The sequence below is a fragment of the Lagopus muta genome, chromosome 12 (assembly GCF_023343835.1).
Source record: "Lagopus muta isolate bLagMut1 chromosome 12, bLagMut1 primary, whole genome shotgun sequence".
Classification (NCBI taxonomy): domain Eukaryota; kingdom Metazoa; phylum Chordata; class Aves; order Galliformes; family Phasianidae; genus Lagopus; species Lagopus muta.
The window spans coordinates 9,424,947-9,441,412 of NC_064444.1; the positions used below are offsets into that span (position 1 = coordinate 9,424,947).

The following is a 16,466-nucleotide window of genomic DNA, read 5'->3' on the forward strand; positions in this document are numbered from 1 at the left end:
GCAGAAACTTGTGCTGAAATAATATATTCAAGTAAGGATCTTAGACCAGTTCATGTCATGACAACAGTGGGTCAGAATCGTAGTAAGCTATGATATGATGTTCTCATTGCTGCCCTGTGCCTCTCATGGCAGCCCCAGATGATCAGGTCTCTCACCAACTACTTTTTCCCAAAGCAGGAGAGAAGCTCAAGCACTATGCAGCAGTCAGAGTGTATTTACCTCTTCCTTTGACACTTGGCCAGAGCTGGAGGGCAGAAAGGAGAGGACATGCTCATGTAGCACATGCTGTCATTACAGGTACGGTGTCCTTTCATTTTTCCCAGTTTGTATCTGGACTGCATCTGCCCTTGCTAAAGTTGAATTTTCATCTACTGTACCATAAAACCAGGGGAAAATTTATAACAACGGTTATATAAATTTCACATTATGAAAATAAATTTATAAACCTAACATCATTTCTTTTCATATAGTGCAGTAGAAGCTATGAGTACGCTCAGTGATGCTGCTGAGACACTAAGGTGAGCTCTAAGATCCTGCCTGAACAGCAGAACAAAAATCCTTAGTTAACAGGGATGAACAGCAATGCACAGAAAAGTGAAAAATCCTGGTACCAATATATCAGTGCTTTTTTTTGTCTAAGTGTGAAGTGACCAGTTGTTACAGGAATATTTCCATTAATATTTCTAAAGACTTTTCTGCCAAGTGTAAAAAAAATATGAGACATCTTAAATCATTACAAGAGTAAAAAGAACTTAGAATCATAGAATGGTTTGGGTTGGAAGGGATTCCAAGGATCATCAAGTTGCAACCCCCCCTGCCACAGGCAGGGCCACCAACCTCCAGATCTGGTCTAGTATCACGCAGTGTAGTTAGTTTTGGCTATCTGGCAAAGCCTGGGGAGAGGTAAGGTCCTGCGAGATGAAAGAGCTACCAAAGAGTCATTGTTTTAAAACACTTTGAACAAAGTCAGATATCTACTAGGCTGGGCTGGGCTGGCCAGGCAGAAGAGCTGCATTTGTTGACTCACAGCAGTGCGCTCAGAACAGGCAGTACCTCGTCTCTGCTGACGTTTACTGATGTTGCTGTACTGTTGTTGTTAGGCAAACGCGCTGGGACACAGGGGACCCTCGTGGTTCCTCCTTTCCCAGGAGACCCAAATGTGCTCCTGAGCAGAGGGTGCAGATTGGGCAGAAGTGCAGCTCTGCAAACTGGAGCTGGAAGGAGATACACAACTGAGTCCCAGTGGCGAGGGAAAGGGAATCTTCCTAGGGATCCTCAGGGACTGTCTGTAGCTTGATATAATTCAGAGAGACACTGCCTGGACTCAGAGCAAGGCTGCAGAATGGCTGTTCCTCCTCCATTAGCTCTTCAAGGACACAACAGACTGAGGCATACTTATGTTCAAATCTTTGTTTTGTCTCATTCTGCAGATTATAATTTTCCCTATTGAAGAAGTACGTCATTATTCTCATGTACACCCAAACTGCTGTGGCAATTTTGAAGATACCAAAAATGCAAAATCAGGCCTTCAGTGTGAGAGAGAACATTCTTTACCATGCAGGCGAACCAGTAGTGGGAGGTACGTAACAGTAAAGGTCATTTTAATCTTGTTATAGAGGAAAATGCTCTAAACAAGTCATTGAGATATTAAGGCCTACCATCGCATTATCTCAGTTACAGAGTAAAAAGCAGCAGAAAGAAAAAAATCAGAATTATCTGTTTGCTATAAGGCTGGTCTTGCACCCAGTCTGTTCTCAGTATATAATTTCTATGGTTGGCTTTTCAACTGGCTGCCTGTACAACTACCTTGCAAATGAGTTTAATTTGTGCATATAGTGGGAGTTTCATTCTGTCGTGTCATGAGACAGAAAAACAGCATGTTTTAGGTAACAAACAATATAAAGTAATTTTTCTTTTTCCCTAAGGAATGAAGAAATAGAGTCTTATTTTCCCTGAGATTTAATACGGTACAGGTAACTCTTTTAACTCTTGCAGTTGTTTTGGGAAAGAGAGTAAAGTAACTAAGGGTAAGAGATGAGGGAAATAAGATAAACTGGAGTAAGAGACCTAGAAAGCCTGTTTTAGAAAGTAGATACATGAAGGCAGGAGACCTTTTCTCTAAGGAGGACAAGAGGTACCAGAAGCCATTCATTACATTTTTTGGAAGTATAGGGAAACTGCTAGGTTGGGGCTTGAACTGATGATGAAGGACCTGGTGAAGGGCTGTGGCTGGGCATGGGCAAATTGCATGCACCTGTGCTCCCTGCTTGACCAGAAGGGGTGGACCCAAGGTGGAGCCACCCTGGGCTCCAATAAAGGCCAGCCACTGGAGGGAGAACATCTCTCAGACCCAAACTGCTTCCTGAGAAAAAGTGCTGTACTGCCAGAAAACCCCTTCACCAGCTGGGTGAGTTCTATCCTTTTTGTATGTGACTGTTGGTCTGCCTGCAAGTAGTTTGCCTGGTATCACCAAGAACCTGTCAGAAGCAATTTTGGTTCTTTGTGAGAACAGGAAAATTATCTTGAGGGCTTCCTTTTTTTTTCCCCTCCTATATTTTTGTCAGAAGAAAAGGAGGCAGTGAGCTTCCTTGTCTCCTTCCTCTCTGCCTAAGTTTACACAGAAAGGATCCCTTCTAGGGACTCACAACAATGCAATATTTTACTTTAGTTCACATTAAAGATCTTCAGTGTTTACATCAACAGAAGGAAGTTCCTTGCAACTGAACAGCCTATCAATAATAATGTCTAAAATGGGCCTGGCTCTGTTTATCTGAACCAAAAATAAATATTTGTTTCTTGTCAGATGGGAAGTCCATGGAAGGAACTTCATTATATATTTTGTAGTATGGGTCCGTGACCCTTGGGCATAAAACCATAAAGCACATAAAGCGGAGGATGACTACTTGACTTCTCCAATTTTCTTACTATACACACTCCTCTCCAGACTTTCTGCAATCAATCTTTCCCTTTGATTGCTCTGTAGCTTTCAGACTCCACTTCAAAGCCAGCTATGCAGGAATAGCAGTGTTTTTCTCCTCCAACCTCGTGGTCAATTTCGCCAACTGAAGGAAGCTTTTAATTATGTACATTTCTTAGTAAGAGTGGACGAATCTGTTAAATATGAACTTCAGGCTCTGTAAAATATTTTGTGAACCTCTGTACAAGTCTGCAACCTACCTATTTCTCGACTTCTGAAATGTTAAAAATTGCTGGTCAGTAATCGGGTGAAGAGCTGTGACATCCTTGAACCCACTGCTGCAATATTCAGCTTTCCATTTGTTTCTTGTGAATGGAAAAACACAACTATATACATACCAAACGTGTAACACTGAATGTTCACACGTCCGAATAGTTGAGAAGTTTAACTGATTAACTGCGTACTCAGGTTGTGCGTCAGCAGGAGCGGAGTTCGGAGCACTGAACTGAGTTGGCTGAGTCCGCTTAGGAGCGGCTGTAAATCACTTGGTTTTAAACACGCCCCTCGTGCCGATGGTCTGGGCGCCCCGCGGGCACAGAGGGAAGCCCGGCGGGGGCACGAGCGGCGCCCCGGGACCGGAGAGCGCGTGCCGCCTGCTTTTAAAAAAGATCACGTCCTGTTTGTTTTTGTAGTTTCCGCCGCTTCGCATCGCCTCGTGCCGCTCAGCTCCCGCCTTCTCGCCCCTCGGAGGAGCCGCCCCGCCCCGCGCCTCCTCGGCGGCCCGCCCGGCCCCGCCGTCACGTGACAGCCGAAGTCCGGCGAGGCAACATGGCCGCGGCGGCGGGGTAAGCGTCGCTGCTCAGCTGCGGGCGCCGCCCGGCACCGTGAGGGGCGGCGCGGGGTAGCTGCGCCGTGCCCGGGCCGGAGGGGCCCGCGGGATTCGGGGTTCTTCGCCGGGCGGCTCGGGCGGGGCCGGCTCCCGCGCCGAGCTGTGGGAGGCCGGGCCCCGCGCGCTGAAGGCGAGCCGCTCCCTGGCGCAACCGCGGCGGGAGTGCTGTGCAGGGCTGCGCGGAGCGGGCGGGCGCTTGGCTGAGGCGGGCGGCGGAGCTGCCGCGGGAAGGCGGCGCTGCGGGTTGCCCAGCGGGGGGCTGCTCTTCGTGCAGGTGAACTCGGCTGGCTTGTCAGCGTTTTGAGACCGTTCCATTAGAGACATCCCAGAATGGGGGGGGGGGAGGACTTCTCGTGGGCTCCAGAGGTCCCCGGGGACTGAACTCTTAATTTCGCTGCCCGTTTGTTGTGGGAGCGGCATAAAAACTGGCTGGAGCTCAGGCTGCTGTTCATGGTTGTGTCTTTTGCTCGAGGCAAATAAATAAGGCCCAGTTAAATAAATGTCAACTGCTGGAAAAGTAGTGGTTTCTTACCTGCACTGAGAACTGGATCCTGTCTTTGTGATCTCAGCAGAAAAAAAGTGGCAGGCCCTGGGTTTTCTTTTGAACAGGTAGAGAGGATGGAATTCCTGGTTATCAGAATGTTGTGGTTGTCACATCAAAGCAGAACCAAGCGTCGAATGGATCATACAGTAACGAAACAGAACTCCTCTGAACATAATGATAGTAAAACCCTTCTGGAATAAGCTAAAGCCAACAGTTCCAAGCAAAAAAAGAAGTGTCCTTTAAAGAAGCAGATGTACTTTAATGTTTTCAGCTGCCTATTACTTCCAGTATAATAAAATAAAGGAGGTCTTAGATGGTCTTTTGACTAAGTGATCATAAAATGGTGTGTGGCAGGCAGCAGGGCAGCTGCTGTGTGAGGCTTTTACTGGACTGCGGAATGGTTCTGGGGCAGGCTGGTAAAAAATGAGGGAGCTGAGCTTCAGGCGCAAGGAGCCCTGACTGTTGTATAGTTACTGAAGCTTGCACAGGTTCAAAGATGTGTGTTCCCCAAAGCAGTGCTTACATTAAATACACTGCATTCCTAATTGTCCAGCATGTGGCTCTGCATCACAGCTGGGAGATGAGTTTGTGGCAGTAGGCCCCAGGGCGCCTGTGTCAGTAGAAGAATCGGCCCTTGGGGGAGCAGCCAGGAATCGCGCTAGTTATAGTGGTGTTTGTGTCCTGTGTGATGGAAGTGAGTGACTGGTCAGAGATCACAAACCAGAACAGAATGCTTGTATCCTCGTAGGGAAGGAACTTTTACATTGTATAGTTAGGTGGCAAATTTGCAGTTTTATATTGATGTAATTGTATCTGTATTTGATACATGTGTGAGGCAGTTATATATTGGTACACCCAGCTTAGTGTGCGTGGTCAGTCCAGCATTAACTGATGTATGAACGGAGAACCCAGGGAGCTGAGTGTGATTTGCAAGGAAGCCCAGCCCTACCACTTCCTGCAGATGTGGCCATAGGGTCTGGCACATGAAGCTGTTCTCAATCTTAACATATAACTATGCCTGTGGAAAAAACGTGCAAATCTTAACCAACTGAATAGAATAAAATGATTAAGATTGTGGCATCAAATTCAAGCAGGGAGAGTAGCATCTGTTATATGTAGGAGGAAGAAGAGTTTTACAATGGGATTAACTAAAAATTGCAGATAAGTCAATTTAAATTATGATGCCTTTCAACTTGAGTGTTAAGATACAATAAAAGGCACTCCTGAAGTGGTTCATGGAGATTACCAGTGAGAAGTCTTGCCTGAGTTGTTATTTATCCTTCGGTCTCCTTTTGCTTGTCAAAAGTTTTAAGTGCAGTAAAAGAATTACCAGTAAAGGTTGTGCTAAAACCTCTATGTTTTTGGTTTTATTTTCTTATTAGCATACCAAGATTTGAGAGTGACCTGTGGCATAAGGGTATCTGATTGTTCTCTCTTTCCTTTTATATGTGCAATAATGTGACCGTGAAGATAGTCAAGGGATGATCTTACTTGGTTTTCAGCTTCTTCAGTAATGCCAAGTTGCTGAGCCACTGTTTTGCACCTGACAAGTCTTGCTCTTAACTTATTGAAGGTTTGGTATCTGATTTAAAACTTTCAGTAGTGTTTGCTAGAGTTGTTTGAACTTGCTATGTTTTGCTAGAGGCTGGAATACTCCAACACAAAAGCTTATGCTGTGCTTCCACACTATGATAGTGTTCTGCAACAGGTACTCTGTAGCCCTTGGAATTATTGCTGCTGTACTGCTGGGTTATCAAGGGTGTGTGGGAAGTAATACAGATAAATGCTTCGGTTTTGTGCACCATCAGCTGCAGTCCTGGGCAGATCATATGAAAACTGGATTAGTAGGAGCAATCTTTCACCTTCTAAAATGACTTGCACTGTTAAATCAAGTAGTTATAAACAAGCAAAATAAAATATTTTATTAGCTCTTTTATGCTGTGTGCGCAGTGCAAAATTACAGGGTTTACTTTTCTGATGCTGATCATGCCTTTCAGGAGGTTATTTTATGCAGCTATAAATGAAAGGTTACTTTCCAGATTGCCTGTGAAAACTATGTCATAATTAAGGTGTGGAGCTCTGCTTCTCCAGGGTTAAGCCCATTGGTGGTTTGTTCCTGTCATTTTAGCACAGTAACAGTTTAATTGTAGCTTTCTGTCATCTCAGCTGGAAGTATATCTGATTTAAAAAGGAAAAAAAAGACTCATCAGCCATTCAGAAAAATAGCTTCAATAAACTGAAAGAAGCTGAGGCAGAGGGGCACTTCCATCCTAGGTCTTATTGGTAAACTAGCATTTCTCTGTCTTATGGAAGCTTTATAGTATAACTTTGGTGTGTTAAAAACTAAGGGAAATAAGAGGAGGAGTACCCTTGGATTCTTTTTTCCTTATCCAAAAACTTCACACCAAGTCCTCAGTGTTTCTGTAGTTACACTCCAGAAAATGTGAGCGCGGACCTACGGCAAATGGGACTGAATCAGCAACATCTTTCTGTAGTATTTTAAGCATTAGAATTTATTAATAACCTTCTTATTTTAACATAAAAGCTCATTACCTCTCTTCCCTGAAGGTAGCTTCTGTTGAGTACGATCCTGTAGAAATGTCTTCAGCTCTTTGCAGTGCTTGTGCTGCCCGAGTGCGGTGGGAGGTGGCTGCTGTGCACTGGCTGTGCGTCAGCTCAGCCTCTTGCTGAAGCTGCTTCTGTGTGTCCAAGAGTGATGTCCATACAGCAGACGCTCACAGACAGTATCCCAGCATGGAGAACTCACTCTGTGCCTGCTGTCTCCCATCTTTTCTCTGCAATCTGCTTTTGCTACTGCAGCACTTTCCAGGAGGCCACAGTGAAGTTTTGCAGGGCAATGTGGCCTTTCACTTCTGTTTCCAGTAACGCAGGACTTGCTTTCTTTCCTTCTCTTTTACCCTTACTCAGCTGGACTGCAGTGTCATCGCTTTAGCGTCAGCTTTTTTTGTTACTGTGTAATGTGCTGCTCTGTGGCCGTAGCTCCAAGGTACCAGTGTGAGCAATGTCTGCTTGCAGCTAGGAGCACTGGTGTATACAGCATCTCTTTCCTTTGAGCACCTAGAATCTTGTTTGTTTAGTGGAGAAGAGGAAGTTGAATTAAAGCAACAAGTGCGGTGTGTCCAAATTGTGCTGACTACTCTGCCTTCCATTAACTTTTAATTAATAAATATATATATATGTCTTTTCTAGACCTTCTTTTTGGCTGGGGAATGAGACCTTGAAGGTACCTGTAGCACTCTTTGCATTGAATAGAAGACGACTGTGTGATCGCCTGCGACAGAATAAGGATGTCCAGAAGAATTCAGTTGTTCTGCTTCAGGGTGGAGAGGAAACCCAGAGATACTGCACTGATACTGGTATTGTGTTTCGCCAGGTGAGAGCTGAATCAGAGCTTCAAATCAAGAAACTGCCTCTTGAACTGCATGAATTTTTAAACTATGCTTCGTTGTTCTTCCCTATCTCAGATGTTTGCATTGCTTTGGCTCACTGAAACAGGCTTCTTTGTAACATTGCCCCTTCATCTTAGGAACTCTCTCAAGGCTTTGCTATATGGGCTCCTTACGTGACATGGAGGGGCTTAAGCCTGTTCCAGACCCTACTGTCTAATGTTTAGCATGATATTAAAGGCAGTAACTGAATATATCTTTCTTTTTTTGTCTTGTCTGTCACAAAACAACAACAAAGAGCTGCCTTCTTTCTGTAATGAAATGTGTTGCAATGGTCTAAACTGAATTAATTCATAGAATAGTGTATTCAGCACATGGTCACTATTTTGCAGGTAGTTTTTTCCACGTACCAGGGTATATCTCAGAATTTACATGTCTTCTCTAATTCGGCTCTTTTCTGAATACCAATGTGTTCTCCTGTTGCAGAGAGGACTTAATGTGTTAATGTCATGCTGAGCACAATCTTTGGAAAAGTTGCCCTTCCAGTGCTTTGGTGATACATACCACTGGAAAGCTTTCTGCTTTGCATGGCTGCAGCAGTACTGATTCGTTTTGTTTTACTAATTTTAGCAGTTCTATGTTTTAAAGAAACAAAACCACCAAGCTCTAACATAGATAGCATCTTAATGCACTATTAGTCTGCTTTTAGAGGAGTTGCAGTGCAGTTGAGTGCATGCCTGTCCTCATCCAGACTCATCTCTGTATTGTTTGGCATCTTGTTGTTTGATTGTTTTTAAAATAACCCCTGGCTCAGGGCTGTTCCTATAGAAGCTCCATTCCCTTGGAGAGATCGGGTCTTTGCTTCAGGACTCCATCATTACAGCCCAATGAGTCTGCACTCTGATCTTGCCTGGTGACATGATTATTTCTTCCCAATACTTAATTCTTTAGTTTTAGACTGGAAGACTGTGTTTTATCGTGCCAAGTTAACTGTTGTGTATTTCTTATGGTAGCTTATTAATCTGACTGTTTCCAGAGAAAGATTTATTAAAACTTAAAACTAATTGGTCTGAAAAGATTTAAACCTAAACCACTTCCTTCTGCTCCAAAAGTAAAATAGATCTTCCTAAAAATGTGGACGTACAGATGGGTATGCACTGTGGTGTATTTTTTGTTTGTAGAAGCAAGTACTTTGTTTTTTTAAAGAATGTATTTTGTCTTAACCTAGGAATCTTACTTTCACTGGACTTTTGGAGTAACTGAAGCAGGCTGCTTTGGAACAGTAGATGTTGATACTGGAAGATCCATGCTTTTTGTTCCTCTACTCCCTGAAAGTTATGCAGTTTGGATGGGAAAGTAAGGCATACCTTTTAACTGTGTTAAGATGCATCTGTGTGTTTAATGCAAGTGTCTGCAGAGCTCAATCAGATGGTGTGAACTGCAACGACATGTCTATGTGATACAAAATGTGATCTTTTGATATTGATCACATGTCAAATAATCCACCGCTGTTCAGGAGAGAGTATATATGGAATTGCAACCCACAAATCTCGTGGTATCGATGGAAGAAAACTGAACCATAAAGAAGTGTGTAAGTTTTCTCTTAAGACAGAAGAAATTAATTAAGTAGACTATTTGAGATGCTTTAGCAATATGCAGCCTTGTTAGTTATCGAGGCTTTTTGAATGGGAGGAGATAATTTAGGCTCTTTGGCATTTTGACTCTGAATTTTTCTTTTTTTTGATGAACAAACTGACTGGGGAATGTGACTTTTTTAACGTCCATTTTTCTACCTACATAGTAAATGTGCTCAGTGCTGTAGTAGTGAGAGAATTAATTTACGTATATGTTCATTTCCTTTCTCAATCTTAATTGTATTTATATTAACAAACTGGAATTTTGTGTGTGTGTGTGTGTCTGCATGGACTCAGACTATTGGATTACTTCTAATTTAATATTTTGAGCTCAGATTACTTTTAATTGAAGCTGTCAGTTACATTTTAATGCTAATTTTGGGAAGAGGAAAACAATTGCAACCAGTGCCATATGCTGAACTGTGTTAGACCATATGGTAGGGCATGGCTGCTGTCTTCTCAGAGAGTTTCTATGAATATCACTGCCTTAGACCTGCCTTGGAACTTACATTGTTTATGATCATTTTGAAATGCTACTCTCTGAAATACTTCAGCTAAAAGCTGCACCTGTATGGGAGGGTGAGTTCTGTTTAACTCCCACCTGTGCTCTGAACTCCATTCCCTAGTGGAGGTTGTTCCCATTTACAGACAAGGCTTTTTCCTCCTCGTAGGTTCTTTGCTGTTAGTTTCATACCCAGCTGTTTCATACCCATGTGCTCTTGAAATTCAATCATGTTATTTTGTATTTCTAAGTAACTTGTGTTGTTTGTACATGGTAGCCTTTTTGATTTGTTGTGTGGCGCTCGTTATTGATTCATTTACAGAATTATTGGTTTGGGTAAAAATGGTTTATTGTCACTGTGTCATTTCTTCTGGATTATAATGATCATTTTCCAGCATCTTTCTAAAGATGCCTGTTCTAAATTCCCCTCTTTGCCTTTCCTGCATCCCTCTGTTTGGATTTCATTTTTCTTTGGTCAGCTGTGACAGTGAAATTTTCCTGCTTGTCAGAAGGATGTATGGATAACTCCTCTGTGGGGCAGTAGCAGTTCTGCTTTAGAAGTTAGTTGGCAGGGAGCGCTGCACACAGCTTGGGGTTGTGTTCCTTCCCAGAAGAATCAGTTTTAAGTCAAAAGTAGCAGTGGAGGAATAATGTTTGCCTTCCATGCTCTGTTGATCTACTGCCATTTCCTTACAGGCGCTTTCTCTGCATGTGGAAGGTACTGTGTGCCTGTTGAAGAAGCTTTCATTTTTACATCAATGAAGCACGGATCTGTGTAATGCCCTGTAAAATATTGGCAAGGCTGCTATTTTAGTGGGGCCTGCAGCTTTCTTGTAATGCAGAGTGGGGTTGATTTGTCCGATGTCTGCGTTGCATTCTGTTTCAGACTGTTGTGGGAATCTGCTACTTGAGTTTAAGCAGAAATACATGGATTCTCTTCACGTGAGCACAGAAAGTGCTGTATTGTTGGTACTGTAATACTGAGTGTATTGTGTGGTGTACCCTTGTGTTTTCACTTCTGAAGGATGTACCTTTGGGCTGTGTCACTAAGGTACTGTGACAGTCAGAAAAGTGAACCTTTCTACCACTGAATATTGAAGAAGTGGAGCTTCTTTCAAATTGCAGTGTTAGTTTGGCCAAAACCAATGGAGTGCCAGTGAGAACATTTGGTTGGATGTGAGGTGACTTGTAAGCTATAAGTGAAACCGTGAACAATGGAATTATTTTAGCCTCACCAGTTGCTCTAGTTTTTACCAGGGAAGGCAGCTTTGTATGCTGATGTGGTGTCTGAGAACTCTCACCAGCACAGTTGGCGAGGGCAGAGGAGGCAACGGCACTGCTGGGCTGCACTCTGCCAGGGCTCCTGGTGCAGTGCTGAGGGTAACCAGCACTTGGGAGGTGTTGTTCCTCTGTGGGATCTCTTTAGAGCATCTGCAGTCAGATCTGCGAATAGCTGTACAGGTACCTTTAGAAGACCTTCATGCTAAAATTACCTCTGCAGTTTTAAAAGGAAGGAGAGATTTAACTCAACAGTTTGACAGCACATATTCTCAAAAATAAAAACCAAGCCCAAGCAAATAGATGTGTGTTACAGTTGCAATTGCAGAATCATTGTGAGGATATGCGTTTGACTGATGGTTTACTTTCACATTTGGAAGGAATAACAAAAGTCAGCTGTTCTTAAATGCTGATCATGGGCAGTTCTCCTAGTGGCAGACGAGCCCAGTTCTAGTTGCAGAGATTTTCCAGCTAACAACTGAGAGGCATTTTGCACGCATACTGATTTTTACTTCTACACACAATCCTGCCTATTGTTTACAGGGCAGAATCCCTGCCAAAGCAGGCTTTGGCAGGGATGGCTCACAGGATAAGGCTTTGCTGTTCTGAAATATTTTTCTAAATTTCAGAGGAAGAGTTGAAGAAATTAAAGTGGTAAAACGAGGCCACAAAGGCTTCAGAAGCGTAACTGTATTGTGGATGCTCCTTTCTGCACAGTCTTACCTAGCTAGGTTTGTGGTACAAAGCTGTTAGCAGTTGTTTTGATTCCTCGGAAGCACTAAGTTGGTATTACTGCATGTCTTGCACAGAGACTTCAATTTCACTAATTAATGCTGCACCTGCCATTTACCACCTTAATTATAAATGACAGAACTAGTCAGTGTGCTGATTAAAGATATTTTATAAAGTAAAACATACTGTACAGCAGCTGCTTTATGTGGAGTGGATGCCAAAGTAACTTAATTGCCCTGCCATGTAAAGAATATTTTTAACAGAAAACAAAAATATTTAACACCTTCATGCTCAAACTTTAGAAATACGTATTACATAGGACAGGGCAATCTTTGTATGCAGTTTCTTGTGTTTTCTTTGAAGCCCTACTGGCTAATTGATAAGTATAACAACATCAATCTAATGTTGCATCAGTTGTAAGTATAGTTTTCCATACAGTTGATTGGAAACTACCTTTATATGAGAAATTGAACCTTGGCACTTTGGGGTTGCAATGAAGCACAATGAAAAGCTTTAGCAATGTTAGTATTTCCCCAGTGGCCTCATGAAGATGTTTCTCAAACTTTGTCATCATTTAGGAAGTAGATTATAATCCAAATCAACCCCTTGCTTTTGGTGATTAGACTTGACTGAGTTCAGCAAAGCTGTAAGTTGTGCTCCTTGTTGGAAAAAGTGCTTAAGTGTGCATTTAATTTTTCCTGAGTGCTTTTGTAAAAATGTTTTTCAGCTTGCCTGAGCTTTACAGTCTTTTTACCTGAAGACTGTATGTTATCATGAAATGTTGACGCTTAGATTTTAAGAAGCTTTCTCCATCTTCTTCTGCATGAGGATGTCTGAAATTTTGTGGTGTCTGTATTTTGAGTAACTGTGAGTATGGAATTGTGCAGCATGCCGTGGTTATCCAGCTGTATCACGGTGGCTGGGGCTGATGCATTAATTAGCCCTAGCTTTCACTACAAGAAGCTCGATCTATGCCAGGTGAAACTCTGGAAAGGTAGAGGGCTGTATGTGGGAGCTGTAGGGACAAACTAACCCACTGTAATGGTGCCTCTTGGTGCAGGTTTTGCAGGAATGAGGGGCATTTGCTGGATGTTTTAATGCTGCTCTGTACGCTGACCCCTTTCTCAGTAACATGCTCTGAAGCTGTGTACTATGTAGTATACTCTCAGAAGGGTCTTGCGTTTTATTCTCTGAACAGCCCTGGCATGTCATCCCCTGTTTTTTTTTTTTCTTGCCATTTTTTCTCTAAATTAAAATATATTTGATGTTTTCATTCTCCATGTCTTATAAGTGTGATCATTCCCCACCTTTTATCCCTTTTCATTACTCGTTAAATTTTTATTTTGCAATTTAAAAAACAAAATCCCTCTAGGTCATCTTATTCCCTCTTCATACCAACTAGCAATTGCAATTTACCTGCAGGGTTTGTTGCCACCTGCAAATGCCATCTGTGGATCTCATGAACGCATTCAGTCCTGCTTCTGAGTCCTGTCACAACTGATTTCAGCCTTTGCGGTGTCTCACTGATGAAGACTTGCAGGCTGTTGCTGTTTATTGCTGTAACTTCTGAGAACTTCAGTCTGGATTCATACGACACTTTTCAGTGCTGTAGTTGGAGGGTTTCCTGGCTCATCTTTTTATTTATTTCGATTTAGACATTTCAAGTTTTTAATATAAACAGTCTTTGGCTCTGAGGTCACATCATAGTGTTCCAGCCAAAGCCAATCTGAGTTGATTTTGGAGTGCAAGAGCCTTTAGAGTGACTTTTATCAAATGCGTTGCTGCAATTCAGGTAATACATCTGGTGCTTTACCTTTCGGTCCTCGCAGAACTCTGTTCAGTAGAGCTGCCTGCTTATGACTGACAAGCCTAACTTGTGTAATTTCCCATGCTGCTTTTTTTCCATGATTCCATTTCTCTCCATAGTATAGTGATTTCCATTTCTTGCCTCCTGTGAATTTATTATGGCATTTCTCTGTGGATAAAAAATTACTTCTGTAGAGTAATTAGTGTCTGGATTGTGCTTGCCACTTCACTGATGATTGTTTTTCTCTAAATAGTGCTGCTCCAGTGCTCTGACTTCTCAAATTATCAGTTTAGCCATTGTCTCAGTGTTCAGTTCTCTACAAGCCTTGTTAGTCCTGGATAAATGTGTCCTGTTTTTAGCACTTTTACTGCAGTAATTATTTTTGTAAAGCTTTGCTATGTAGATGTCTGTGTTTATTTGTATATCTTGCTGAGAATGCTTTAGAAAAGTAACAGTAATTTAAATCAGTCTATTGATGTGCAGTCTTGATCAGGGTGCACCTTTGACTGGGTGCGCAAGATAGTGATGTAGTATTTGTTGAAGTGCTTCTTTGTTTTCTTTTTCATTTAGGTATACTGAGAAATAGAACAAGCTCTGAGTAAATCTGCTTAAAAAACATTGTGCTGGAGATTTTTAGATGTGGCTTTAAACCTCAGCATGAGGGAGTAAAGTCTTGCCTATGCACTTTTCATGCCAGTGATAAGAGGGAAGATGTCAGTAACCCTCAGCATGCATCTCTTATTTTATATTTCATTAATGCATTAGCAGGAGTATCAAGTTCAGTGGTATAAAGTCATGATAACACTTTGAGATATCAGAGAATTCAAGTTCTCTTTTGATGAGCCATCTATTTTTTCCCCAAGGATTTGGACACTGCTGGCAGCGAGGTAAACTGCAGGAAAAGAAATGCCCTTGGGGAATGTGCAGCCATGCTCCAGCAAGGCTCTGCAGCTCCACTGCATCTTCTGTGCAGCAGCTTGGTTTGAGCGTGGAGCTCTTGGCTTCTTCTTGGCCAGGATTTGAGGAAGCAAAAAAACCTCAGTTAAAATATCTACAGTGCTGCTTCTATTCCTGCACTTTTAAAATTGTGTTCTCAGCTGTTGCTGTTAATGGTTCTCTGTCTGGTTCGTATGTGCTACCAGCCTTGATGTGTCTGTCTCTGCAAGCCTGCTCTTCCTCTTTGAGGAAGAACTTTGGAAGAGCCTCATCTATGTTAAGCTTTGTCAGGAGAAAGGGTACAGAGAGTGAAAAAAAAACAACCAACCAAACCAACTCTTTTGTAAAATAAGATGGGGGGAAGTGTAATGAACACTGATGTATCATAGGAGCTAAATGTGAGTGAAAAGAGTTCTATTTGCTCTGTTTTATTTGCTGTGTACCCCTTTTCCTGTGCAGCGTGCTGGAGCTCTGAGTGTCAGAATCCTTGGCCTTGGCGCTGCTGCTGGGGGCATCAGAAACTTCTTTGTTAATTTCTTTTAAATTCCACTTTTTTTTTTTTAAATCCATCTTGCTCTGTACAGTATACAGAGGGAGCAAGGACAAGAAGGCTGCATATATGCAGGTACTTCTGTATTTCAAAGCGTAAAACTGAAATGTAGGTAAATGTGGGAAGGGACTAACATTCCGGTTGTCAGAGCGCGTGCTGAAGGCTGCCTGCAATGCCAGCAGTCCGTCACTGCTGCTCTCATTCGTACCTCACTTCATGTCTTTTAATCTTCTCGTTTGCAGTAGAGGAATTCCTTTGGCATGTAGAGGTGATTGCATTTTTTTGGACAAAGTCAGGGACATCTGCTTGTATCTTGCAGAGCCTCCTGTGTTCTTCTTTCTAGCAGTTCTTGACACCCTCTTGTTTGGTTAATGTTTTGCCATCTGTTAATGTGATGATATTGTAATGAGGAGGGAATCTGTTGAAATTCTGACAGCATGAAAACACTGCTTTTGTATTCCTTTTCCTCCTTCACCTTTACTTTGTTTACTTTGCTGATGCATTTCTATTTGTCTTAACCTTTTTATGGAGTTTTCTTGAAACTTTCACTTTGTTTTACTTCCTTTCTAGTAAGGACTGAGAAATTGTCTTTAGTCTGACTTGTATTGCTTTGTGTCAGTGTTTACTGACTTCCCCTTTGAGATGCTAAGAGATCCTCACAAAATGGTTACTGACATTAGCATCTTTCTTTTGCATTGGAGCCAACTTTAGCGTATATCTGTTGCTTTCATCTGTGATGTGATGGTGCAGTAAGATGCTGTTCTTTCAGAATAGCTTCAGAACAAAGACAATGCCAGTTGTGAGAAGTAAGGAACTCTGTAAAACCATTCAAATCTTCATATTGAATGTTCATCATAACTTGTGTAGATGTGAAGCACATAGAAAGGTGGAAGCAATTTTTGTAATTGATAAATAAGCATGTAACTTCTAACGCTGATGGTTCTGCTGGTGTAGACAAACTGGAGAACAAATAGGGAGCTCTGAATGATCCTGAGTGGGTGAGGTGACAATGCACAGGGCAAGGGATTGATACCAAATGGAAGAGGAAGAACTGGCAGTTGTCATTCAGACATATATTTGTCATTCAGACAATTGCTAGTGGATAGAAATGGTGCAGCTGCCGCTTCTGCAGCATTATGTCTGCAGGTGCTCAGTAAGGTATTTTCATTCTGGCTTTGAGAAAAACAAGTGAAGAATCACAAAGCTGTGGTGATTAACTATTTTCTCTTCCGCTAATGAAGCCTGAAGAAAGTTGAATTGGTCCTAAAGG

At 42.3% G+C, this 16,466-nt stretch overlaps 1 protein-coding gene across 3 annotated transcripts in view; it reads left to right on the forward strand.

Annotated features, from left to right (window-relative positions):
- Nucleotides 1-203: 203 nt before the first annotated feature.
- The window catches only part of PEPD (peptidase D), a 123,582-nt gene continuing 107,319 nt past the window's right edge, over nt 204-16,466 (forward strand). Inside the window, exons 1-4 of one of the 3 annotated variants that reach the window (XM_048958656.1) lie at nt 204-297; nt 1,431-1,579; nt 7,561-7,744; nt 8,986-9,113. In XM_048958656.1, coding sequence (XP_048814613.1) covers nt 283-297; nt 1,431-1,579; nt 7,561-7,744; nt 8,986-9,113 — 476 coding nt within the window. In that variant the 5' untranslated portion in view covers nt 204-282. Of the gene's footprint in view, nt 298-1,430; nt 1,580-2,334; nt 2,408-3,629; nt 3,763-7,560; nt 7,745-8,985; nt 9,114-16,466 lie in introns of those variants that run through there. The other 2 variants (XM_048958657.1, XM_048958655.1) reach the window with 2 other exon arrangements.